At 45.0% G+C, this 25,022-nt stretch overlaps 1 protein-coding gene across 2 annotated transcripts in view; it reads left to right on the top strand.

Annotated features, from left to right (window-relative positions):
* Bend3 (BEN domain containing 3) overlaps positions 1-23,767 on the top strand; it is a 35,992-nt gene extending 12,225 nt beyond the window's left edge. For both annotated transcript variants that reach the window (XM_027928006.2, XM_071613168.1), the window contains exons 2-4: positions 2,408-2,455; positions 2,875-3,077; positions 17,715-23,767. In XM_027928006.2, coding sequence (XP_027783807.1) covers positions 2,419-2,455; positions 2,875-3,077; positions 17,715-19,964 — 2,490 coding nt within the window. In that variant the 5' untranslated portion in view covers positions 2,408-2,418 and the 3' untranslated portion in view covers positions 19,965-23,767. The remainder of the gene's footprint in view (positions 1-2,407; positions 2,456-2,874; positions 3,078-17,714) is intronic.
* The last annotated feature ends 1,255 nt before the right edge of the window (positions 23,768-25,022 follow it).

Genomic DNA, 25,022 nt, shown 5'->3' on the forward strand with positions numbered 1-25,022 from the left:
AAGCCCAGGCAGCCCGCAGCCCCTTCCCCTCACCTCATCCCTAACCCTTCCTAGCTCCCCCACAGCTCTTCTCCCACCTACAGGTGGCTCATATGTCTGCTCTTTCTTTGTCAGTTTCAGGAGGGCTCACAATTGAAAGGTGCCAAATTGCCTGGTGTAATGTCATTGGTGGTGGTTCAGAACATAGCTTCCTGCTCACCAAGTCCCATTGCATAGACTCCACCCAGCACCTGCCTCCCGCCTGCACACTGCTCTGTATGTGACTGGCATCAGAGAAACATGGGTGGGCAAGTGTAATGACAGATGAATCTCAGCTCCTGGGCTTGTCTGCTGTGCTCTTTCATCCACTCCTGTTTTCTAGGGTTAGTCTGGCCTTTCAATGCTTTTCTGCTTAGCCAGAGTCTTTGCAGTATTTTTGCCTGTTTTCCCTCAAATAAACTATCAGCCGTGTTCTCCCTTTTCTGTCAAGAATGTAGTTTGTATATAGTGTACCTGCCTCACTCACTCCTCCCCATCTGTTCTGCTGCTCTCGCCCCTGCCCTTGATTGGAGGCAACAGGTTATGTGACTGTGTGGCAGAGTTTGCAAGGGCGTTTGGCAAGCTCAGGGCACTGGGCTGGCCTCAAGTGTTTTGCCTGATAGGCCCTCAGGCTGGGCCAGGAGTCAGTTCTGAGTTTCTGCCTGGCATTAGCAGCCCTCTGGTCCACTCAGACACACCCAGAATCAGATGCAAGGTTTATATCTGGAAATACAATGGAATGAGTCACTAAAGCTTGACTGCTGGTAAAATAATTGATGAACCCTTGAAGTTGACTTTTTGTTTTCCTTCAATATCACTTTGTGTATCCATTTTTTTTTCAGGTAGGAGATTATTTTAAATTTCAAATATATCTTATTTTCTTTTTTAGCCTCTGAAAATTAGTAATACAGGGATGAAAACAATCGTGTCTAACTCAGGGTTATTGTGATCCTCTGAGAACAGGGCTTCACCTAATAGGCACTACATATGTGTTGCTGTTATTAGTGACTTTTACATAGGTCACCTAGATACAGTCTCTGTTGTCTCCTGCATCCTGCCCTATTAAACAGGACAATATATTGAACATACACCATTCCATAACTCTCCCTTGAATGGTTTACTGGATGATGTAGTTGGCATCCCTCTTACAAAAAAGTCTCCAGGGATATTCCTTGGTCCTATTTCCTTCTATCTTTTACCCAAATGAGAACTCTGCGTTTGCAGCCACCTTAATCAGTTGTTCAACAACAACTCCCCAATGTCAATATTAAAGGTTGCAGTGTACCTTTTTTTTCCAAATGTTGGTAACTCATTTGTACCTTATACTTAATGATGTTGTTAGTTCCATCCTGCCTGGGGCAGTGGGAGTCAGGGCTGGCTCTGCCTAGACAGAGCACCCCCCACACATCCTGCCTCTTGCCCTCACCTGATCTTTTGAACCTGATTGTCTATAGAGTTCTGAAGCCCTGCACTGAAAAACCCTCAGTGTCTTTCTGTCCCTGTTGTGGAAGGAAGGGCTAGGCTAGCATCATCCAGTAAAAATATAAGGGGACCCCATATGTAGTTTTAAGTTTCTTATAGCTATGTTTAAAGACTAGGTGAGGTGTTTTTTGTTTTGTAGTATAAAGGATCTAACCCATGGCTCATGGCTTTACATTCTGCCCCTTTTCACCAGCCTTTTCCTTTTCCTTTTTTGGAGATACAATCTCACTAAAGGTCCAGACTGGCCTTGAATTTTAATACAGTTTTTTTGTAGCCCATCAAGTCTGATATACTATCATTTCAATGTGACCAATGTAAAATGATTATGAATGAGGTGTTTTACTTTTTTTTTTTTTTTAAACTAAGCTAAATCTGAAATCTGGTATGTATGTCACACCTGGGGCATGTCTCCATTTGGGCTGGCCACATTTAGAGTCTTCAGTAGTCACATGTATCTAGTGGCTGCCTTCATGGGCACCATAGGTCTCTCGGCTACTTGAAGTGCTGAGACCTCAGCTCCATGTGTTGGGGCCCACAGTCTCTCTTCTTTCGTGTCATGGCTAGGGTTTTATAAGCAGGGGCTAAAAGGTGATCATCTAAATTGGGGTCTTTTGCAGGACTTAATTTGCTCAAGTAATATTCCCCTGGTTCAGTAAGTGGCTCTCAATGGATGCTTGAAGACAGGTTTCGCCCACGTGAAGTCTTGGAGAGAGGCTCCCTGCCGGCCAGGCCTGACTGCTCCTGAGCATCTGCAGACAAGATTAGGAGGCCGGCTCTTGCACAGTGCTACATGACCTTTAACCTCCTACTGCACAGAGCCGGGGCAAGGGAATTTCTCTGTGGATAGGGAATATTAAGAAGTAAATCAAGCAATAAATGAAGGCTTTGTGTTTGTGTTTTTATTTAGTGGAATAGAAGATGAACTCAGCTGAATTCGGTGAAGATGTAGAAGAAGGTAAATAAACGTTTCTCATTTAATATTTTTGAATAGGTCATATATTACATACTCTAAAAATGTAGAAGGGAATATAATGTAAAGTCTCCTACTGCCTGCTCCCATCCCCCTCTACTCAACACTTGTTATAAGTATCTTATGTATTTTTTAAAAGTGCAATACAGTTAATATTTAGTTCTCTCCATATCCCACCTCTCCCCCCAAAAGACTTACAGACCAATTTTGAACTTAGAACATGGTTTTGTTGTGTAGCACTAGTTTAGTAAGATAGAGATCACTTTGCTGGAAAGCACAGGTATATGACTAGATAGATGTTATTCTCTGAGTGACAGTGTCAGTGGGTGATCCTCAAACACCTGTGGTTCAGAGAACCCTGCCAATCTCTCAGTGGCCCTAAGTCCTATTTCTTCTCTGCACAGTTCTAAAAAATAACACTGTGAAGGTGGAGACGGAGGCTGAAGATGCTGCCCTGGACTGCTCACTGAATTCCAAGCCTTCAGAGAAGCACCCTCTGGACAGCGTCTTTGCCGCCCTCCAGGACTCCAGCAAACGAAAGCAGCCAGGCAGCGAGGGCCAGCCAGATTCTGTCCCCAGCGTGAAGAGGAGGCGGCTGATACCTGAGGTGAGGGCCCAGCACCTTCCCTCTGCTTGGGCTCTAGCCCTCTCTGATCCGAGGCCGAATCTCTCTCTATTCTTGGGCCTCTGGGCTATTGCTAAACCCTTGGGCCCAACTGACTTCAGTTCAGTTGGAAGTTTTGTCTGTATCTGGATTCCTTACAGGGAGAGGGGTTTCTTCACAATGCAACTGCTTTTGAGTTCTTTCTTTTGCTGTGCTCCGTGAGGGCAAGGACCTTGACAGCAAGGGTGGTCAGTTCAGCCCAGCCTCCCACAGCTTTCATGGTTGACTCCTTCCTGGGAAGGTTGAGGGCTTTTTTTTTTCTTTTCATAAATCTATCTTATGTCCCAATACTGTTAGGGAGCTTGTTCCCTAAAGAACTTTTCAGTGAATCTTTCTGGAAGTGGGGGATTCTTTTACATCATACCTGTTACCATGTAAGTTATCTGTTTTATGAATTTGCTTTATTTCTTCGTCGCTTGCTGATTGTATTGCACTTGGCTAAATGCTGAGAGATAGAAAATGGAAATTAACATGCTGGCAGCCTGCTGTTCAGGCGGGAGACAGGGACATCCATATGAAGTGGTTTGCACTGAGGAGAGAGGCAGCATTGGGACGTCAGCTGGGTATTTGTCTTAGGATGCTTCAGTGGGGTTGATGGAGCCTCTCCACGGTCCAACAAATATATCTTTAATTCTTAGGAAAACATTTTGCCAAACCCCCAACCCAGCTCCACATCTCCTCCCTGCCTCTCCCCTCCTGCTGGCCACATTCAGTCTTTGGGAGACCCAGAGAAGCATATTAACTTCTGCGTCTGTTCACAGAGAATCCAGGTTTTCAGTGCTCCTGGTCATTAGTCAGAGCACCGTGGGGTATCAGTCTGGGACTCTTGGTTTTATTGGTTAATTTCAATTCCCTATTAGATATTAGGGCAGATCTAAATAATTTGGAATTCATGCATTTTAGGGTCTTGTTTAGGCCTCAGTAACTAAAAATTATCCTTGTATTGCAACAATGGTGAGACTAAGATTTTAACCAGGATTTATTTTTATTTATTTATTTATTTATTTTTTAAACCATTTCCTTCCCCATCTTTTTTTTTTTAAGAGAGAGAGAGAGAGAGAGAGAGAGAGAGAGAGAGAGAGAGAATTTTTTAATATTTATTTTTTAGTTCTCAGCGGACACAACATCTTTGTTTGTATGTGGTGCTGAGGATCGAACCCGGGCCGCATGCATGCCAGGCGAGCGCACTACCGCTTGAGAGCCACATCCCCAGCCCCTTAACCAGGATTTAAGTATGCATGTTTATATTATGTAAGGACCTGCATTCTACCTTATGGAACACTGAGAGATACATTTTAAAAATTTAATCGTATTTGTTATTTTGTTATCTTTCTAACAACTTTATTGAAATATAACTTGCATACTATACTATTCCCCAATTTAGGTTTTGTGCAACTCAGTGGTTTCTAATACAGTCATAGAATCATGCAGCTATTACCACGGATTCATTTTTCAATTCGTTTTCATAACTCCAGGAAGAAACTCCTTTGCAGTCACAACCTTTCCCATACCTCCAACTCCTGACAGCGTCTAACCTACTTTGAATCTCTATAGATTTGCCTATTCTGAACATTTCATTTAAATGGAATCACATACTATATGGCCTTTCCTGTTGGGTTTTTTTTTTTTTTTTTACTCACCATAATATTTTCAAGATTCATCTCTGATGTCGCATTCGTACTTCATCTCCGTTGCACACCCCCTGGTCCCCCTTTTTTTTCCTTTTTACAGTACTGGGGATTGAAGCCAGGTCCTTGCATGTGCTAGGCCAGTCAGTGCTCTACCTCTGAGCTATATCCCCAGTGCCATCCCTGTGCTTTTTTTTTTTTTTTTGGTGTGGTAGAGGGGATTGAACCCTGGGGTATTCGTTTCTAGCCCTTTTTATTTTTTATTTTGACACAGGATCAAGCTTAGTTTCCCAGGCTGGCCTCAAATTTGTGATCCTCCTGCCTCAGTCTTCTGAATAGCTGGCGTGCACTATCCTACCTGGTTTAAGAACTTCTCTTAACATTTCCTATAAGGCAGGTCTACTGGTTACAATTCCCTCATTTTTTGTTTGTTTGAGATACAGTACATATTTCTTCTTCATTTTTGAAAAATAATATTGCAAGGCACAGAGTTTTGAGGTGCTCTGTTTTTTCTTTCCACTTTCCGTTTCCCTGCGCTCCCTTGCCTTCGTGGTTTCTGAGGACAAGCTGGATGTGAATCTTACCTTTGCCCCTCTTTGGTTTCTCTCGGGATTAATTTTTCTTTCTTTTTTTTTTTGTATTTTGCAAACAATATGTCTAGACATAGATATTTTGGCATTTTCCTTGGTTTTCTCTGAACTCCCGAATCTTTGTTTAGGTGTCTGCCATTGATTTGGAGAAATTCTGTCATGGTTTCAAACATTTTTTCTCTTCCTGGTATTCCTATACCTGTATGTCACATCTTTTGTATTGCCCCACAGTTCTTGGATTCTCTTCTCTCTTCTCTCTCTCTCTTTTTTTTTTGTGTGTGTTTGTTTGTTTTGTTTTGTTTCTTCTCCAACCCTTTTTCTCATTGCTTCAGTTTTGGAGTTTGCTGTTGAGGTATCATCAAGTTCAGAGAGTCTTTTCTCAGCCATGTCCAATCTGCTAAGACCATCAAAGGCATTATTCATTTCTGTTATAGGGCTTTGTTTTTTCTCTAGCATTTCTTTTTTGTTCTTTCTTCAAACTTCTACTTCTCTGTACATTGCTCCTTTGTTCTTATATTCTGTCTACTTATCCATTAGAACCCTTGACATACAAGTTATAGTTGTTTTAAATTCTTTGTGATAATTCATTCCATCATCTCTATCATGTGATTCTGCTTTTGTCTTCCTGTACCTTTTATTTTTTCTTGATAGTCAGATCTGATGTACTGGGTCAAAGGAGCTGTTGTGATAGGCCTTTAGGGGGTGGTGGTGAGGCAAAGGAGGAGGGGATTCGCTACCCTGTGGCTGGGTCTCTGTCCTTTAGCAGACCTGTGCCTCTGGACTGTAAACTCCACTGGTTCTCCTGAGTTCCTCTGCTCCTCCCTGGGCTGGGACTGGATGGCTGGTGTGGGCTGGACTTGGTATCTCCCTCCCCACAGGTCAGATGGTCTCAGATAAAACTTCTTCAGGGTAGGCTCTGGTTAGTTTCTCCTGAGGGCACATCTCCTTAAGTATAGATTACTTGGAGTATTTCAGAATGCTTCTGTTTTCCCTGACCCTCCCATAAGGCTTGGGAGAGTTTTTCTCAGATAGTCACACTGAGAACGTGGTAGAGCTCTTGAAGGTAAAGCCATAAAAATACGGAGGCTCTCTGATGCCTGGGGCCTCTGGAGTTTTTAATTCTTGGACTTGTCCACCCAGAGCCTCCAGCAACGTATCCTTACAGATCAGGCTTCCCTGCCCAGCTCTGATTGCCTTGGGGGTCTCCAGGGTTGGGTGTCTGGTCTGGGCAGTTGTGGTTCTCTGTATTCATTCACCTCTCTCTCCATTTTGGGGTCAGCAGCTGGACCTCACCTGTCTTATGGATCTAGGAAAATTGTAGATTTGTGTTTGTTTATCGAGCTTTTTACTTGTGAGGATAGAGTGGAGACTTCCAAGCTCTTTACATGCAGAACCAGAATCCTGAAACCACTTTACTCCTTTTTATGGCTGGATAATATTTTGTTGTGTGGACACATTCATCAGCTGATGGACATTTGGGTTTTCCATTTTTTGACTTACGTGAGTAATAATTGAGCAAGACATTTTAAAAAATCTATAATGCCCAGGGGAAAAAAGTTACATTTAAAAAATATCTGAGCCTTTTTTAATAAAGAAATAATTATAAATATCCCACCCTTGACTCTGGCAGTCTATACCAGCCCCTTGCTGTATACCTGTGAGCTAAGGAAGGGCTTCATGCCTGGATGGCAGTTTCTAGTGAATAATGTCGGATTGAAACTCAGCTCCCAGGGCTGGGGTTGTGGCTCAGTGGTAGAGCGCTCGCCCAGCACATGCGAAGCCCTGGGTTTGATCCTTAGCACACATAAAAATAAATTAATAAAGGTATTGTGTTCAACTACAACTAAAAATTAATATTTAAAAACAAAAACCAAAAAACCCCCCCATCTCCCAGGTTAGGGTTGCGGTTCAATGGTAGAGCGCTTGCCTAGCATGTGTGAGGCACTGGGTTCGATTCTCAGCACTGCATATAAATAAACAAAATAAAGGTCCATCGACAACTAAAAAAAAGTTAAAAACAAAAAACTCATCTTCTGATTGCTTGTTTGAAAAATCATTGAACCATTTGCTTTTTCATATGTCTTATTTTAGATCATGATTTATTATCTTTTTTCCTAATGGTTGATATTTAGGTGTTTTCCAGTTTTATAGTCTTACAAATAATGCCACTGGGACCTTCCCTATACCTACTAAACCTAGTCACTTGTATGAGTGTGCCTCGGCTAGAATCCCAGAGGTTATTCTGATGGTGTTGAGAAATTTGAGGAGGAGGAAGTTTCAAGGAACACTTGAAAATATTTTCCTCATGTGTTAGGTTCAATCAACAAAGCAAAACAAAACCAGCCCATTTTTATCTTTCATGTTACATTTCTGCTTATGCTCAATTCTGCAAACTCACCAGAAGGTTGAAGTAAAGCTAGAGTTCCGGAAATGGAAGATAATGTTGAGTGTATCAGTTGAACTATGAAACAAACCACCCAGGATTTAGTAGTTTAAAAAAATTGCCTTTTTTTTTTTAAACATCATTCTGTGGATCAGCTGGTGGTGGTTCTTCTGATGTGGCCTGATGTGTTTGGGTGGAGTGGTCTGGAATGGCCTATCTGGGCTGGGGTGACTGGAGCTTCCCTTTGTGCACATTCTCCCCCTCTGGGAAGCCAGTCTGGGCTTGTTTACAGGATGATGAAAGAGTTCCTAGGGGCTAGGGAGGGCCAGCTCTGGAACCTCTGCTTGCATCACATTTGCAAGGGGCCTGCAGGTCAAAGCAAGTCACATGGCCATGGCCAAACCCAGACTCAAAGGTGGACAAATAAAATTCTATCTGCTGATAGAAGAAGCAACCACAGTGCAGAGGATGGGAAGGAATGCCGGCCCCATTGCCATGGCTGATTCATCACGGTGAGGAATGGCGAGCTCTCAACCAGGAGTTCTGGCCTTGTGTAGGCCAGGTGGGCCTTTGTGGGTGGCCCGGGTAACCCCACTGCTTTGTTGTACAGATAATGTTACTCTTCATTGTTGTCACAGTGGGAGCATGGAGAAGGGAGCTGCTTCTTATTCTTGGGGCAGAAAGGGAAGGAAATGTTTTTATAATTAGCATTTTAGTCCAATTCTTCAGTACAAAGCCATTCAGAAGAGCTCTGGGTTTATGGTAGATAGATTTCTGGTGTCATATGAAGGTTCCAGATAGTGTACTTGGACAGTGGGGTGGGGAGGGCAGGAGCTTCAGGCATCGCTTTTTTTACTTTTTTTTTTTTTTTTTGGTGCTGGGAATTGAACCCAGAGCCTTGTGCATGCAAGGCAGGCACGCTACAGACTGAGCTATGTCCCCAGCCTCAGGCATTGCATTTTGACATTCTTGGGGAAAGGGAACCAAGAGTGGATTTAAATATTTCTGCTATGACTTGTCGGGTCTGCTTGTGCTCCATGGTCATGTGTGGTTGCTTTTCAGAGCATTGACTATAGAAGGCAGTTTACATCTTGGAGTGGAAAAGATATGTTAAGGCCCAGATTTTATTTGGGTGTTTTACCACTTTATTAATTTCTCTTAGCATATGTGAAATAAAGACATCCTTCCTTGTTCTGTACATAAAAATCTTTTTTTTAAAATTTTGTTTTTAGTTGTAAATAGACAGAATGCCTTTATTTTATTTGTTAATTTTTACGTGGTACTGAGGATTGAACCCAGTGCCCCACGCATGCTAGGCAAGTGCTTTGCCACTGAGCCAAAGCCCCAGCCCCATAAAAATCTTTTGAAATTATTAAACTCCTTGTGGAACGTTTAAAGCAGTATTTTCTTTTTAGAAGTTTGTACAGGGAGACATGTCAGTAAATCAATAGTCTCAGAACCCTGGGGACTTTAGAACAATCCATGACTTTCACGAAATTATCATATGTGTTGATTTTTCAAAATAGTACTTATCTAACACAAATAGAAGAGTCCTTTTTCATTGTCCCACTGAATCTTCTGAGCCTTCTTCTACATGGTGGCAGGGCTGAGGCAGGGTGTATGTACTGCCTTATTGGCACATTTGGCACCTGGTAAGCCAGAAGAAGCCTGGAGGCTGAAAGGAGTGATCATCAGAATGAGTGGGAAGCCGGGCATGGTGGCTCTTACCTGTAATCCCAGCAACTGAGGAGGCTGAGGCAGGAGGACTTCAAGTTTGGGGCCAGCCTCAGCAACTTGGTGAGACTCTGTCTCAAAATAAAAAATAAAAAGGACTGGGGGTATAGCTCACTTGTAAAGTGTTCCTGGGTTCAATCCCCAGCACCAAAAAAAAAAAAAAAAAAAAAAAAAAAAGAAGAAGAAGAAGAAGTAGTAGTGGGTAGGAGGTGCGGTAACTCTGTTAGTACAGCCCTGTTCCCTTTCTTCTTTTACTTAATTCCTATTACAAGGCAGTGAGGAAGGAATTAATGTGTCCTCCAGGCAGATGAGTCAACTGAGATAGGTAAGTTAAAACCAAGTGCTGGAATGCCAGGGGAACAGCCTTGCTCCTGGGGTCTGGAGGGAAGACTCTGGCTCTCTGCTCTTTGGCCTTCTTGTCACCTTCTCTGATTCATCTCCCCTTCAAGGTAACATCAGTAGGAACAGAGACTCTGGAGTCAGATAAGGGGGCATCTGGTTCTGTGACCTCTGGGCCTCAGGTGCTTCCACTGTATGGGATGATAGCACTGGTCACCTCCCTGGCTTCTTGTGGAGTGGTGAGGTGCTCAGGAGGAGCCTGGTGTGGCCTGCCCCACCCTTCACAAATGTTTATTTGCCTTCTCAGAAGCCCTATCTCTAATCCCCACCCTGAGGCCAGTATTCACCCACCTCCTTCCACATTTATTAGAACAAAACTGGCATGAGACTGTCAAGGAAGGCCATCTGATGCCCTCCAGGATGCCCCAGGCCTGAGCACCACCATGGTCAGAGCATAGAGCACCTGTTTTCTCTTTTCCACTCCAGGGCAAGAGGGCAGAGGGGCAAGGATTTGAATGGTAGCCCTGACCCTAAGGTGCTCCACATTCCCACTTCTATCAATGTTGACAGCTGGTTTTTTGAGTGACATTTAGTACCATACTCAGACAGAAAATAAAACCTCCCTCAAAAAGTCTAACAAAAGGCTGTGTGAAGACTTATTTGGCACCTCCCCTGATGAGAGTTGCATAGCCAAAGGCAGCAGATGTGGGAGGTGAGTAGCCAACGTTTTCATTGGGAATTATCTTTTTGTTCACAGAAGTGGAGGCAATGTTCAGGAGCTTTGTGCCAGGCAGAGGTTAGCCCTGTTCTGTGTTTTTTTGTTTGTTGGTTGCTTTCTTGTTTTAATCTCAAAATGCTGTTGTGGTCGAGTTTTCCATTGGAGAACAGAGATGCCATCTCGCTCATACATGCAGTGCCAATACCCTGAACACCTCATAAGTCAGTGACTGTGGGATGAACTGGGGATTCTTGAGAACGTGCAGAGCAACCACAGCAGGCAGGTACTGTGGCCATTCCCATGTTTACAAGGCTTGGAGAAGTTGGCACCACCAAGCCTGCTGCATTTCACGCTGTGCACATAGCACTGAGGCCTGGGGGGCAGAGAGGGGAGTTTGTAAGGCACCTGAGGAACCTTAGATGCAGTATTATTCCGCAGTCTTCCTCTTTTCCCTTTTTAGCTGTTGCTTTAGGGTTCCCCCACCCCCCATTCCACCCCAGATTCTTATTTCTTTGGCATCTTAGCACATTCTTCATCCTCACCATATACTGTTGGCAGGGTAAAGACAGCCCGCCCAGAGGCTAAGGGCCATGAGAGGAGAGACTGCATCCCCCTCGTTTCCCATGTGCCTAGGCCTTGCACAGTCCTGCCAGGTGCGGAAGGCTGCTCACCAGCTCCAGTGGTGAGGCCTCCTCCAGCCCTGTTGCTGACTGCATCTAGGAGGGAGAGGAGGAGAATTCTATTGAAAATGAAAAAGGTTAGCATCATTCTCAGTGCAGTTGTGCCAAGAGGACGGTGCCAGCCCTCTTGCTGCCTTTTCTCCTGGCCTGCCCTTGATAGCACATTAATTCCAGATGCCCTTCTTCCCAAGGCATGCTGCTTTCTTGGTGTTCCACTTTGCTGCCTCTCTGGGCACCATTTAGCTCCTCATCAGTCATTGAACTGAGTTCAGTGACTGCTCTTGGATCTGAGGGCCTGATGAAGATGTCTAATACAGCCTTTCTGTGGTGACCCAGTCCCTGGGATGTCGCTGGGCATGAACACCTGGAATCTCCCCTAGACTCTCTACTTAACTTGAATTGCAACATATTAGCTTTCTTTTCCATCCCATTCTCTGGCTGAGAAATGTGGGCATTCCCTTGTGAGTCCACGGATGTGCCTGGTAGCATGAAATGCCCTGATCGTGATCCTGGCTCGATGCTGGCATCGCAGAGCCTCCACTATGCAGCAGAGTCCCCATATGGTTGGAAGATAAGCCTAGGAGAATTGGGAACTGTGTCAGCCAGACACCCAGTGCCAAGTAGCACAGATTTAAAGATTTCTTGATACTCCTAGACAGCTGAGCAGAGATTTTTATCATCGGCAGCAAGTGCAGCCAGCCCATCGTCGCTTTGGCAGCATTTGTGGAATTAATTGGAGCACTGAGTTGACAGGACACCAGTGTGGGGCTATCTCAGAACCTTCTCTTTGGTACTTGTGTTGTGTTTTATGTTGAATTGTGTGTCCAAGGTTTCTGGAAGTGCAGAACATTGCCCTCTACTGGGACTCTAATATTTTTTATTAAAACAGTTTAGTCAAAAATGTTGATGGGGACAGTAGTGTTTCTAACATGCTCAGTGCAAACGGAAACATTTGTATTAATAAGGCTGGATATTAGGGGATTTCCAGTTCAGATATACTCTCGTCTCCTGCGCGGAGTGGGAATGTAGGGGAGTCCAGAAACATAAACTGGTTGTTGGAGTTCAGCCAGTCCCCCCAGTAACTTTTACCAGTACGTATTTTCCACGTTAGGTAGTCATTAGGGCAGGTCTCTTCCTACACAAAATCCTATTTTATTTATTTATTTATTTTAAATTTTTTGTTTCTGCTTCTTTTTTTGCAGTACTGGGAATTGAGCTCAGGGGTGCTCTATCACTAAGCTATATCCCAGTCATTACTATTTTTTTTTTTAAATTTTGAGACAGGGTCTTGCTAAATTGCCTAGATTGGCCTCAAACCTGCCATCCTCCTGCATCCAACTCCCCCAGGTCTCTGGGATTACAGATGTGCCACTGTGCCTGGCATGAAATCCTGTTTTAAGTGTACCATTGGTACCCCTTGTAAAGCAAACATTCCTCTTCTAAAATTACTCCTAAGGTGGTTATAATTTTAATTATTGCTATTACAAACTGAGATCCTCTATATTGGTAAAACCACATCATAATCTCATAATCCACAGAACCTCCAAAATTATTTTGATGTGATAGAACCTATCGTGAACAATTGCAAATCTAATTTTGTCTACAAAAGTTAGCAAGAAGGACAACTCTGATTTTGTTAGGGCAGTGCTTTTCAGCAGTACCCATAGTTATAAATCCAGTTTCAGAGTAGTACAGCTCACATGTATTTGTATGTAAATGTATAGATACACAGAGAAATGAAGTAAAACTTTGTACAATGTACTGTTTTCCTATTCTACTTTTTTTTCTTTCTTCTTCCCTTTAATGTTTTTACTTCTTTGCTCTCTCTTTCTTATGCTAGTCATGACTTCACCAGATCGATTTTATTATATACCAACCCACAATTCAAAACCCATTGTAAGCTGGGCATGGTGATGTATGCCTGTAACCCCCAGCAACTCAGGAGCCTGAGGCAGGAGGATTGCAAGTTTGAGGCCAGCCTCAGCAACTTAGTGAGACCCTGCTCAAAGTAAAAAAAAAAAAAAAAAAAAGAGAGAGAGAGAGAGAAGAAAAGAAAAAGAAAGGGCTGGGGATGTGGCTCAGCAATTAAGTGCCCCTGGGTTCAATCCCCAGTACAAAAAAACAAACAAACAAACAAAAAAACCCACATTGCATTATGAGTAAAGCTTTTTAGCTCTCTTGGCCTCTTCTTGTTTCTGGGGTATATGTGGGGTTTTTTTTGTTGTTGTTGTTGTTTTTTTGCTGTTTTTCCTTCTCCTTTCTTTTCTTTTTTTCTTTTTTTTTGAGATGAGCACTGCATTGCCTGGACTGGTTTCAAGTGATCCTCCTGCCTCAGTCTCCCTAGCCGCTGAGACTTCAGGTGCTTGTCATCATGTCTGGCCTTTTTTTTTTTTTAAATAATAATTCTCTGCTTTCTGACAGATAGCAGCACAAAAGAATTGTAAAGAATTTAAACTCCCCTCTCAGCTCAGTTGCCAGGTATGTCACCACTTCCCAGCCCTCCCGGGAAACAGACCTCAGGAGAAGGGAAGAAGGGAAGTGCCTTCAGTAAGAGCTTGACACTGAGTGCACTAGGGAAGTCCTCTGGTGACTGGTTGAGAGGAACCTTTACCAATTAACAAAAGGCCCACAGTGTTACACACCTCTGCTGTGGCTTATGAATAGCATTGTTTAATAGTAATCCCGTTGTACCAGGGACTAGGGGGAGGCTGAGGTGGGAGTATCACAAGTTCAAGACCAGCCTCAGCAACTTAATAAGACCCTGTCTCAAAATAAAAAATAAAAGGGACTGAGGACATAGCTCAGTGGTAAAGTACTGAGAATTAGTTCCCAATACCTTCCCCCCGCCCATTATAATTCTATTGTAGTGATAGATATTTGTTAAGCACTTACTGTGACCCAGCCTTGGGCTCAGTGCTGATGGGCAGTGTTTCATTTTAAAGCCCTTACTACCTTCTAAGACAGATACAGATAAGAAGTTGAGACATGAAAGGAGACACAGAGGACAACGTAAAAATTGAGCTGAGCTCCTATCCAAACCTTCATACCTCTTTACTATCATGGTTTCATGAAGCCAGTGGCACTGTTTTATTATTATTATTATTATTATTATTATTATTATTATTGCAGTATTGGGGTTGGAACCCAAAGCCTTCTGGTATGCTAGGCAGATGCTCTACTACTGAGCTCTACCCTGGCCCCCAGTGTTCCTTTCCTTAAGCAGGTATTTGAGAGAGGTAGAACACCATGTCCTACTTTAGCCAACCCTGTCTGTGGTTGACATTCAGTGACCTCTTCTGTGCCCTGGGCACTTTGCTAGGCAGTGCAGATAGACCAAGAATGACATGGTCCCTTCACGCTTTCCCATGAGGAGGAGGTGACTACAGGAGGGAGCAGGATGGGTTGCAGGCCACCCATGCCAGGCTCTCTCCATCCAAGTATGTCCCTAGCCCTCTGCTCTTGGGAAGGGGGTGTGTGTGCAGAAAGATCATGTGGGATGGATGGTACCGACCCTTCCTTAGCCTCTACAGATCCACCATGAAGAAAGTATTGGCCAGTTCCTTGGAATAGTTAAAACACTTTTGAGAATCCTTTCATGTTCAGATTCCTAAGAGAGTGTAGTAGACTTTATTTGGAATGATTGTAATCAGTGAAGAAAACAGCCTTTCTTTACTGTGAGTCAGATGATTGTTTTATCTAAGTGAATGTCCAAAAAAAAATTTTTTTTTTTTTAAAGAGAGTGTCCAGAGCTGGGCATGGTAGCTTAGAACTGTAATCCCAGCTACTAAGGAGCCTGAGGCAGGATGATGGAAAGTTCAAGGCCAGCCTGGGCAACATAGCAAAATAAAACAAAAAGATAAAAGCAGATCCAGGAAGTAGTTCATTAATTTAAGTGAGAACCAAAGTGTAAGAGTTCAGAAGACTCAAATTCTTGTTGTGTGACCCTGTGGTCTGTTTTGCCCTGGGTCCCCTGCTCTCCTGGCTAAATTGCTTCCCTGCCATTATAAACCCCACCTTCTCAGCTTGTCTCTTTCCCCAACATTTGGTTAGGCTACAGAGAAAACACCTTATGTTCAGATTTGTGTGGGCATTAGTTACCTGAACACTTGAAAGTGACTCTAATCTTCCTGGGTGAGGTGAACCGCGGGCAGACACTGTCTGCCAGGCTCTTACCACTCCCAGAGGACCCACAGTACCTGGGAGGATATATCCATATGTAAAAAGAATATCAATTTTAATTTGAGCCTCAGTGCCTCACAGCAGACCCAGAGATTTCAGTCTGTATTCTAACAGGAACCCAGGTGATTCATGTGGATATTAGAATTGAAGGCGCACTGGGCTAGGCCACACTAACTGTATTTTTCCCAGGTGTGGAAGTAGCATCCTAGGGTGCACTTTGTTCTTGTCCGGTCTCCACTTGCCTGAGGCTTGTGGAAGCCTGGGCTTTGTGCTTCAGTCCTGCACCTCCCCTGACACCTACCAGTGCTCACTAATTAGCTCTCCTGCTTAATTAAACCCTCACAAACATTCCAGTAAGTTTCTGGGTCAAATTCAGCATTTGTGGAAAAAAAAAATAGGTTTATTAGGAAACATAGCTGAAGTACGACTAGTACCTTTTAAAGTATTCAATTTGATAAGTTTTGACATGTGTATAGTGTGCCAGTACACCATCACCTCAATAAGATAATAATTATAATTATATCCATCGCCTATTGAAGTTCTTTCATGTCCCTTTGTATCTTTCCTGCCACCCTTAGGCAACCACTGTTCTGCTTTCTATCACTATAGGTAAGTTTGTACTTTCTAGAATCTTATATAAATGGAATCATATGGTATGGTTTCTTTTGTTTGTGGTTTCTTTCATTTAGCATAGTTATTTTGAGATCTATTCTAACTACTCTGTCTACTATACAGGTCAGTTTATTGCTTTTTATTGCTGAATAGTATTCTATTATTGTATGAATATAATAGTTTATTTATATACTTGTTGATAAAAAGTTGGGTGGTATCCAGTTTTTATCTATTTGCAGATAGGACTGCCTGGAATACCTGTGTACAGGTCTTCAAGTGGATATGTGCTTTTTATTCTTCTTGGTAAACAGATACTGAAGAATGGAATACCTAGTTTATATGGTACATCTAATGCTAACTTTTTTAGAAACTGCTAAACTATTTTTCAAAGTGGTTATATCATGCTGTCCCCATCAGCAGGGTATGAGAGCTTCATTTCCTTCCATCGTCTGCAGCACTTGGTATTGCCTTTTTAATTATACCAAGTCTGGCCTTGAATTTGCATCCTCCTGCCTCAGCCTCCCAAATCGCTAAGATTACAGATGTGTGCTATGGCTCCCAGCTGTTTGTAGTTTTTAAATTATTAAAAAGTATTTTGGTGGGGGAGAATGAAATCTTCCTTCCTTCCTTCCTTCCTTCCTTCCCTCCCTCCCTCCCTCCCTCCCTCTTTTATGTGGTGGGGAGGATTGAGCCCAGTGCCTCACATGTGCAAGGCAAGTGCTCTACCACGTAGCTACAGCCCCAGCCCAGTCTTAAAATTTTTTTGAAGTATTTTTTAAAGGGCAGAAGTTTTTATTTTTGCTGAAGTCCTGTGCATCAGTTCTCTTATGGATTGTGCTTTTGGTGTTCTAAAAATGTTGGTCTAAAACAACTGGTCACAAAGGAATTTTCATAAATTTTCTTCTAGGAATGTTAGAATTCTAGGTTTTTAATTTAGGTTCATGATCCATTTCGAGTTAATTTTGTGCATAGTCTGAGGCTCAAATTAAAGTTGATATTCTTTTTACATATGGATATCAGATTATTCAGGATCATTTGTTTTTTGTTTTTTTTTTAAAGAGAGAGATTTTTATTTATTATTTTTTAGTTTTCGACAGACACAACATCTTTGTTTGTATGTGGTGCTGAGGATCAAACCTGGGCTGCACTCATGCCAGGCGAGCCCGCTGCCGCTTGAGCCACATCCCCAGCCCAGGATCATTTGTTGAAAAGACTATCCTTTCTCCACCAAATTGCCTTTGAATCTTTGTAACAAATCACTAGTCCTACAAACAGAGAGAAGCAGATCTCTTAAAACTTCTAGAGTCTAAAAACCACTGAGAAAAATAGTAGGAACTTTGGGTTCCCAAGTGGTGATGCAGCTTGGCCTCAATTATTGGGATCTTTGGAGATCCTCATTCCCAAGTTCTCCCTCCCATCCCTTGAAGAGTCCTCTTCTGGCCTTGCCAGCATCCGTGCTCTTTCTCCTGTTGGGCCCTGTGGACAGGAAGTGCAGCACTGATGTCCCGAAGGAGTGTGCACCTTCCAGCCTGAGCCCTTTCTCAGGGATTGGAGAGAACAAGCAGGTTTGGCCCTGGCATGCAGTTGTGTTACTGTTGTGTGTTAATGGTTGGGGGAGGGGAGCATTGACCATAGCAGACCGGGTGGCTGGCCTGAGTCCAGCCTAGTAAGTCAGAGCACCTGCCTAACACTCTAGGAAACGCTTTCTGTTTTCCAGGCACTCCTCGCAGGCATGCGGAACCGCGAAAATAGCTCGCCCTGCCAGGGCAACGGAGAGCAGGCCGGCCGAGGCAGGAATGTGGGCTCCGTGTGGCCGGGGGAGGAGGAGCCCTGCAACGATACCACCACCCCTTCCTACAAGAAGCCTCTCTATGGCATTTCGCACAAGATCATGGAGAAGAAGAACCCTCCCGTGGGGGACCTGCTCAACACCTATGAGCTCTTCGAGAAGGCCAACGCCAGCAACAGTCCCTCCCCTCTGCGCCTGCTGAACGACCCTCAGAAACGGGACTGTGGCGGGGCATCAGGAACAGCCACTGACGGCGACCCCAACATCTACTTTCTGATCCAGAAGATGTTCTACATGCTCAACACTCTCACTTCCAACATGTCCCAGCTGCACAGCAAGGTGGACTTGCTCTCCCTGGAAGTGAGCCGCATCAAGAAGCAGGTGAGCCCCTCCGAGCTGGTGGCCAAATTCCAGCCACCCCCCGAGTACCAGCTCACCGCTGCTGAGCTCAAGCAGATTGTGGACCAGAGCCTATCAGGCGGGGACCTGGCCTGCCGTCTGCTGGTACAGCTCTTCCCCGAGCTCTTCAGCGACGTGGACTTCTCCCGCGGCTGCAGCGCTTGCGGCTTTGCAGCCAAGCGGAAGCTGGAGTCGCTGCACCTGCAGCTCATCCGCAACTACGTGGAAGTCTACTACCCGTCAGTGAAGGACACTGCTGTGTGGCAGGCTGAGTGCTTGCCGCAGCTGAACGACTTCTTCAGCCGCTTCTGGGCCCAGCGGGAAATGGAGGACAGCCAGCCAGGAGGCCAGGTCACCAGCTTCTTTGAAACTGAGCAGGTGGACGCCGGCCACTTCCTGGACAGCAAGGACCAGGAGGAGGCCCTGTCTCTGGACCGCAGCAGCACCATCGCCTCAGATCACGTGGTGGACACGCAGGACCTCACCGAGTTTCTGGATGAAGCCTCTTCGCCGGGTGAGTTCGCCGTCTTCCTCCTCCACCGGGTCTTCCCCGAGCTCTTCGACCACCGGAAGCTGGGCGAGCAGTACAGCTGCTATGGCGACGGTGGCAAGCAGGAGCTGGACCCGCAGAGGCTGCAGATCATCCGCAACTACACGGAGATCTACTTTCCCGACATGCAGGAAGAGGAGGCCTGGCTGCAGCAGTGCGCGCAGCGCATCAACGACGAGTTGGAGGGCCTGGGGCTGGAGGGCGGCAGCGAGGGCGAGACGCCGCGGGATGACTGCTACGACTCCTCCAGCCTGCCCGATGACCTCTCCGTGGTCAAGGTGGAGGACAGCTTCGAGGGTGAGAGGCCGGGCAGGCGCTCCAAGAAGATCTGGCTAGTGCCCATTGACTTTGACAAGCTGGAGATTCCGCAGCCGGACTTCGAGGTGCCAGGCGCCGACTGTCTGCTCAGCAAGGAGCAGCTGCGCAGCATCTACGAGAGCAGCCTGTCCATTGGCAACTTCGCCTCCCGCCTGCTGGTGCACCTCTTCCCGGAGCTCTTCACCCACGAGAACCTACGCAAGCAGTACAACTGCAGCGGCTCCCTGGGCAAGAAGCAGCTGGACCCCGCCCGCATCAAGCTGATCCGCCACTACGTGCAGCTGCTCTACCCCCGGGCCAAAAATGACCGCGTCTGGACTCTGGAGTTCGTGGGCAAGCTGGACGAGCGCTGCAGGCGCCGGGACACGGAGCAGAGGCGCTCCTACCAGCAGCAGCGCAAGGTCCACGTGCCAGGCCCTGAGTGCAGAGACCTGGCAAGCTATGCAATCAACCCCGAGAGGTTCCGAGAGGAGTTTGAGGGGCCCCCTTTGCCCCCCGAAAGGAGCAGCAAGGACTTCTGCAAGATCCCCCTGGACGAGCTGGTGGTCCCCTCACCCGACTTCCCGGTGCCTTCTCCCTACCTGTTGTCGGACAAGGAGGTGCGCGAGATCGTGCAGCAGAGCCTCTCCGTGGGCAACTTTGCCGCCCGGCTCCTCGTCAGGCTCTTCCCCGAACTCTTCACCGCCGAGAACCTGCGGCTGCAGTACAACCATTCAGGGGCTTGCAACAAGAAGCAGCTGGACCCCACGCGACTGCGGCTCATCCGCCATTATGTGGAGGCCGTGTACCCCGTGGAGAAGATGGAGGAGGTGTGGCATTATGAATGTATCCCCAGCATCGACGAGCGGTGTCGCCGTCCCAACAGGAAAAAATGCGACATCCTCAAGAAAGCCAAGAAAGTGGAGAAGTGACGGGCCTGTGGGCTGCCCAGAGACTTGGGTTATGAAAGGCTGAGCGATGGGCACCCTTGGGACCGAGTCACTTTGGAACATGTGTATGGTATCCACAGACAGGCACCTTATGTCAGTGGGGAGTGGCTTCCTACATTTGCACACGTAAACACCTACTCACCCACCCATGAGAAAGCAGCCTTGAATTTGGTCTCTTGACTTTGTCCTGTATTCCCTGGTGGCACAGCCCGAGTTTGGGAGGAGCCAGGCTGTGAGCAGAGGGACTAGCCGAGTAGGTCCTCTCTACTTGATTGTGCCCTTTCCTGTCCCTCACAATCCAAAATGCAAATTCAGCAGCTTCTGTTCCTCTCCCCACACTTTTCATCTTCCATTTTTAACTTTTTCTTCTTTTTTTAATTAAAATGAACCCCTTTTAAAAAAAAATCATTGGGCTCTTTGGGGGCCATTTTACTTAGAAAATCTTTTTAAGTATTTGAGATGAAGTACTGTAAGATAATTTCAGTTGCTGGGATTTTAAAAGATGATTCAGAGATTTATGAATTTTTTAGAAGTGCCATGTTTGTGCATGATGGGTAATCATAGCTTCAGGTGGCATAGAGACTGATTTTACTGACCTCGTCTACGACATCTGATTTTGGAGGAGTCTCGATGCCCCTTGGATGGCAGTAGAGGTGATGATAGGGATAGCATGAAGTCCTTTCTGACGATGTGTAAGTTTTTCCTTCTGCTGTGGTCCCCGGGAAGGAGATGTGCTGCGCGTCAGTAGAATGCTGTGCTCACTCTGTAGATGAGAACACTGGATGATGATATGAATGTAGATAGACCTGGAAACACACATTCACACAATGTCTCCATTTGAGCTGTGTCCTTCCATGGCCCCCTATTCCCTCTCCACACATGGGTGCTAATTGGAGGGGCAGATTCATTTTCTTGGAAAATAATGTGTGTGAGCATTTGGCTTCTTGTTTGATTGCAGGGTGGGCTTCTTTGAGTTCACCAAGAACTGTTTACTTTCTGTGCGGGTATTTGTACAAAATGCAGGTCTGGGAGCTGTGTGGTGACTTCCCCCAGACCTCAGCAATAGCTCCTCCCATTAGCATGGCATCCTTATGCCTCTGGGCAGGCCCAGGCCTGGGGCCCTCTTGAGGATACCCCATATTGAAAGGGCACAGGTCATCTCAAATGGGACTCCCATGTCCCTTCCCAGGTCCACTCAGAACTTTCCCTTTGGGTCCTCTAGAAGGTTCTACTATCTTAACCTGGCCCATGCCCTATCTTCTAGGTGTGCATCTCTCCCCTCCCCACTGATTGGGAAGGTCACACTGCTCCAAGCCGGCAGTTTGCTCTCTAGGGGCGCCAGTTGGGAAACTCCCCAGCCGGTCACGTCTTTAAAGACAGAACTTTTACTTGCCCTATGTTGGGGGCCAGATGCTGAAGAAAGAAAGGAAGCAGTCTAACCCAAACTGGATGCATCTTACCAGAGACCTGGGAAATCGACCCACACAGGATAGTCAAAGCCTTGTGGGAGGTTACAGATTTAATACCCTAATGGTTTAATATTTTGCTACCTTAAAATGCAGATATAATAGAAATAACCTGTGAATTTTCCTCATATAGTTAAGAACTTTAGTTCCAGTAGCTATATGACATAAATTTTGCCTTCGCTCAGTAGACATTTGTTTATATAACAGAATTTTGAGCCACTTAAAAATGACTCTTCAGTATCATTTACAGATTATTTCTGTTAAAACTGCAAACCTGAATTTTTGGAATTGAAAAATGCACAGGGACTTAGTGACTCTGTCACACGCACCCATACACACAAACACACACACTTCTCCTTACTAGAAAACTTAAGTGAGATGAAGGGGACCTCAGTGAATACTCGTTTGCCTTTGTGCCTGTGAAGGAACTGGGGCAGCCAGCAGACTCACTTCCCTGCTCACTTGGGCTTTTCTTTCTGCCTTAGTCTCTCCACTACATACACACGTGCATGCGCCCTACCCAAAGATGGCTGTGGCACTCTCCTGCAGGCCCCACTAGTTGCGGGGGTCCCATGGAATTTTTTTCTGGTCTCTAGGATGTATCCAAGAGGATTCCAAGCCATGTGAAAATTGCCCTGCTTTCTAGAGGGTGAATGTGACCCTGCAACTTCAGAAGCACAATCAATTGTTAATTTTTGAAAAGTTCCTGTTTGCTTAACATTGAAGTCAACAGGTTCTAGAAATTAAATATGTCTCTTTGTTACCTAGAGCATGTTAAATTTTTGGAAACTGTATTTTGGTGGTTTCCATAACACCCTTCTTGTGTAACTCACCCCCCGACCCCCAATATCCTACAGTCCCTTTCAGTGAAGAGAGGTGGACACACTCTGGGAGCGTTTCCTGTCCCCTGGATTGTGTTCTGTCTGTATGGTGTCCTCACTTCTGCATCCATACAGGTGGCTCCGGTGGGCATGTTTTTTTTTTTTTACATGAAGCAATAGAAGTACAAATACTTAATTTTTTCAGAACTTAATGTGTTCCATAAAATCTGTTGGCATCACCCCATCCTTCTCCCCATCTTAATTCTTTGGTTTTTACTTGTTTGTGTTTTGGATTATTTTCTGCCTTGTATCCCAAGGACTAAAGAATTAGCACAGACACATTCTGACGTTAAGTAAAATAGTAAGTCACGGTAGGTGGTAGTGGTCATGGTTTTCTCTGTTAGTAAGTTGTTGAAGAATGTATGAAGATAGTCATGAATGTACTAAGTGTTCGGATCCTGCTTCAGTTCACATGGCCGTGTCTACATGACGACAGAAGTTTGACAGGGAATCAAGTGGTGTCTGTGTCACTAGCGCTAGTGTGCCCCTCCCCCTTCAGTGTTGGCTCCAAACCTTGCTTTCCTTTCAAGTTAGGGGGCATATCAGCAGCAGTTATCAACCAACCAATGGGATCTACTTAGTGGTGACTGGATTGGCTGTTAAAATGGTGAGAGTTGGTAAGCGTTGCTGCCTGACCACACCGCAGCATGGCCACTTGGGTTCCTGTAGAGATGGCCTCAGTTTCCACCTTCCCCCCCCCCCCAAGGGTTCTTGAGACCCCTGGTTGGAGGTCATTGAGCTCTTGCCCTGTCTGGCTGTGGTGACGATTCTGAAGTGGAGTTGGGGGCCAGGGGTGTCCCTGCTGTTGGGAACATTTGCCTCTAGTAGATCCAGCCTTAATGTTTTCTGACATCCTAGTGAGAGCAGACCCTGCACAAAGCGGATATCAGAGTTAATACTGTGAGGAGACAAAATAATGAGAATAGTTTTACCAAAGATAATGAAATATCGCATAATGTCTGCATATTACCATTGAATTGAGTGCATCTTTAGAAAACTGAATGTAACAAAAACCCACGACATTTTTGGAAATTGTATGCTCTCTAGCAACTTTGTGTGAATTTTTATACAAGCACTGTTTTATGAGTTATATAAAATGTTTTAAAAATAGAAAAATTCTGGTCTCCTAACATCTTATTTCCTTAAGGCACTGGCCTCTTAGAACATGACTTGGTCTGTCTGTCTTTCTGTGTGACTTCCTGCCCACCTCCCAGGGAAGGGAATGAATGTTCTGGGGGGTTCAGCTCCTCGGGCTTCCACTCTCAGGGTGTCAGGGGTACATCTCGGGGTTTCAGTTTGGCCACAGCTGAATGACTGAGAAGTCACCAAATAAGTCCTCCAATCCAGCTTTTACACAAACCACTTCCTGGCCACAGTGGGAAACTCATTTGACCTTTTTTTACCTTTCCTGGTTAGGTGCCAGGCCAGTCCTGCCAAACTAGCAGAGCTTCACATAACTTTAACCTCTTTTTTTAATTCACTTTGGATTAAATGGGATGTATTTCATCAAAGCTAATGAGTTATTAAAAACTAATTGATAACAAAAAATGCATGATTTTTTTTTTTTTTTTTTTTGGTACAGTGATCAGACCCAGGGGCACTTAACCACAGAGCCACATCCCCAACTCTTTTTTTGTGTTTTATTTAGAGACACGTTCTCTCCGAGTTGCTTAGGGCCACACTAAATTGCTGAACTCTCGATCCTTCTGCCTCAGCTTCCTGAGTGTGCCTCACCATGCCTGGCGAAATGCATGGTTTTTGATAGCAAAAACGCATGTTTTCCCTCATGTTCTCTTGTCCTCGGCTAACTATAAATGAATGATCTTCAATATTTTATAGTAAAAATAAGCCTGAGGATCACAAAATGTAAACAGAATGTGGCTCCTTATTGGAGCCTTTTTCTTACTGTGAGTGTGCTTCTTTCGGGGGTGGGGAGTTGTTTGTTTATGGTGCTAGGGTTTAAACTCAGAACCTCATGCATCTACCCCAGAGGTACACTCTCACCCTCTTATTTCTGATTTGATAGCTCCAAAAACTATTTGACTGACATATCTGTGCTTTAAACCTTGTGGGCAGTCATCCTGGTGAACGCATGTGTGTGTGTGTGTGTGTGTGTTATTGGAAATTGAATACAGATGTTGCTCTACCACTGAGCTATACCCCTAAGTCCTTTTAATTTTTTTTTTTCCAACTTTGAGATAGGGCCTAAGTTGCTGAGGCTGGCCTTCAACTTGGTGATTCTTCTACCTCAGCCTCCTGAGCCTCTAGAACTGCAGTCATGCCCCACTGCCCTTGACTAAGGAAGGCTAAACATTTTTAAAGTCCCTTCTGGCTGCAGGTGTCTGTTTTCTACCAAAAAGAAAGTCTGAAGTAATTTAATAGATGAATGCATACCTAAGAGCTCTACTTTTCAGAAATAAGAACTCCATTCCAGGTTAATTATGAGCTTTGCACTAGCAAGATGCAGTGAACTTTTAAAGGAAGCTTCCAGGGAGAGCTGAAATCCACAGTCCCTGGTGGGGAGGGGAAGGAACGTTCACTGTCTGCTGGCTGAAACGTCTGCACCAGACACACAGTTGTACCTGGAGGATGCATGTAATCCTTTGCACAGACCTGTGAGGTAAGTTTCGTAATTGTCCCCTGATAAAAGGTGAGAGCCAATACCCCCATAGTATTTAGGGCATCTCAACCAA

Source organism: Marmota flaviventris, chromosome 6, assembly GCF_047511675.1.
Source record: "Marmota flaviventris isolate mMarFla1 chromosome 6, mMarFla1.hap1, whole genome shotgun sequence".
Classification (NCBI taxonomy): domain Eukaryota; kingdom Metazoa; phylum Chordata; class Mammalia; order Rodentia; family Sciuridae; genus Marmota; species Marmota flaviventris.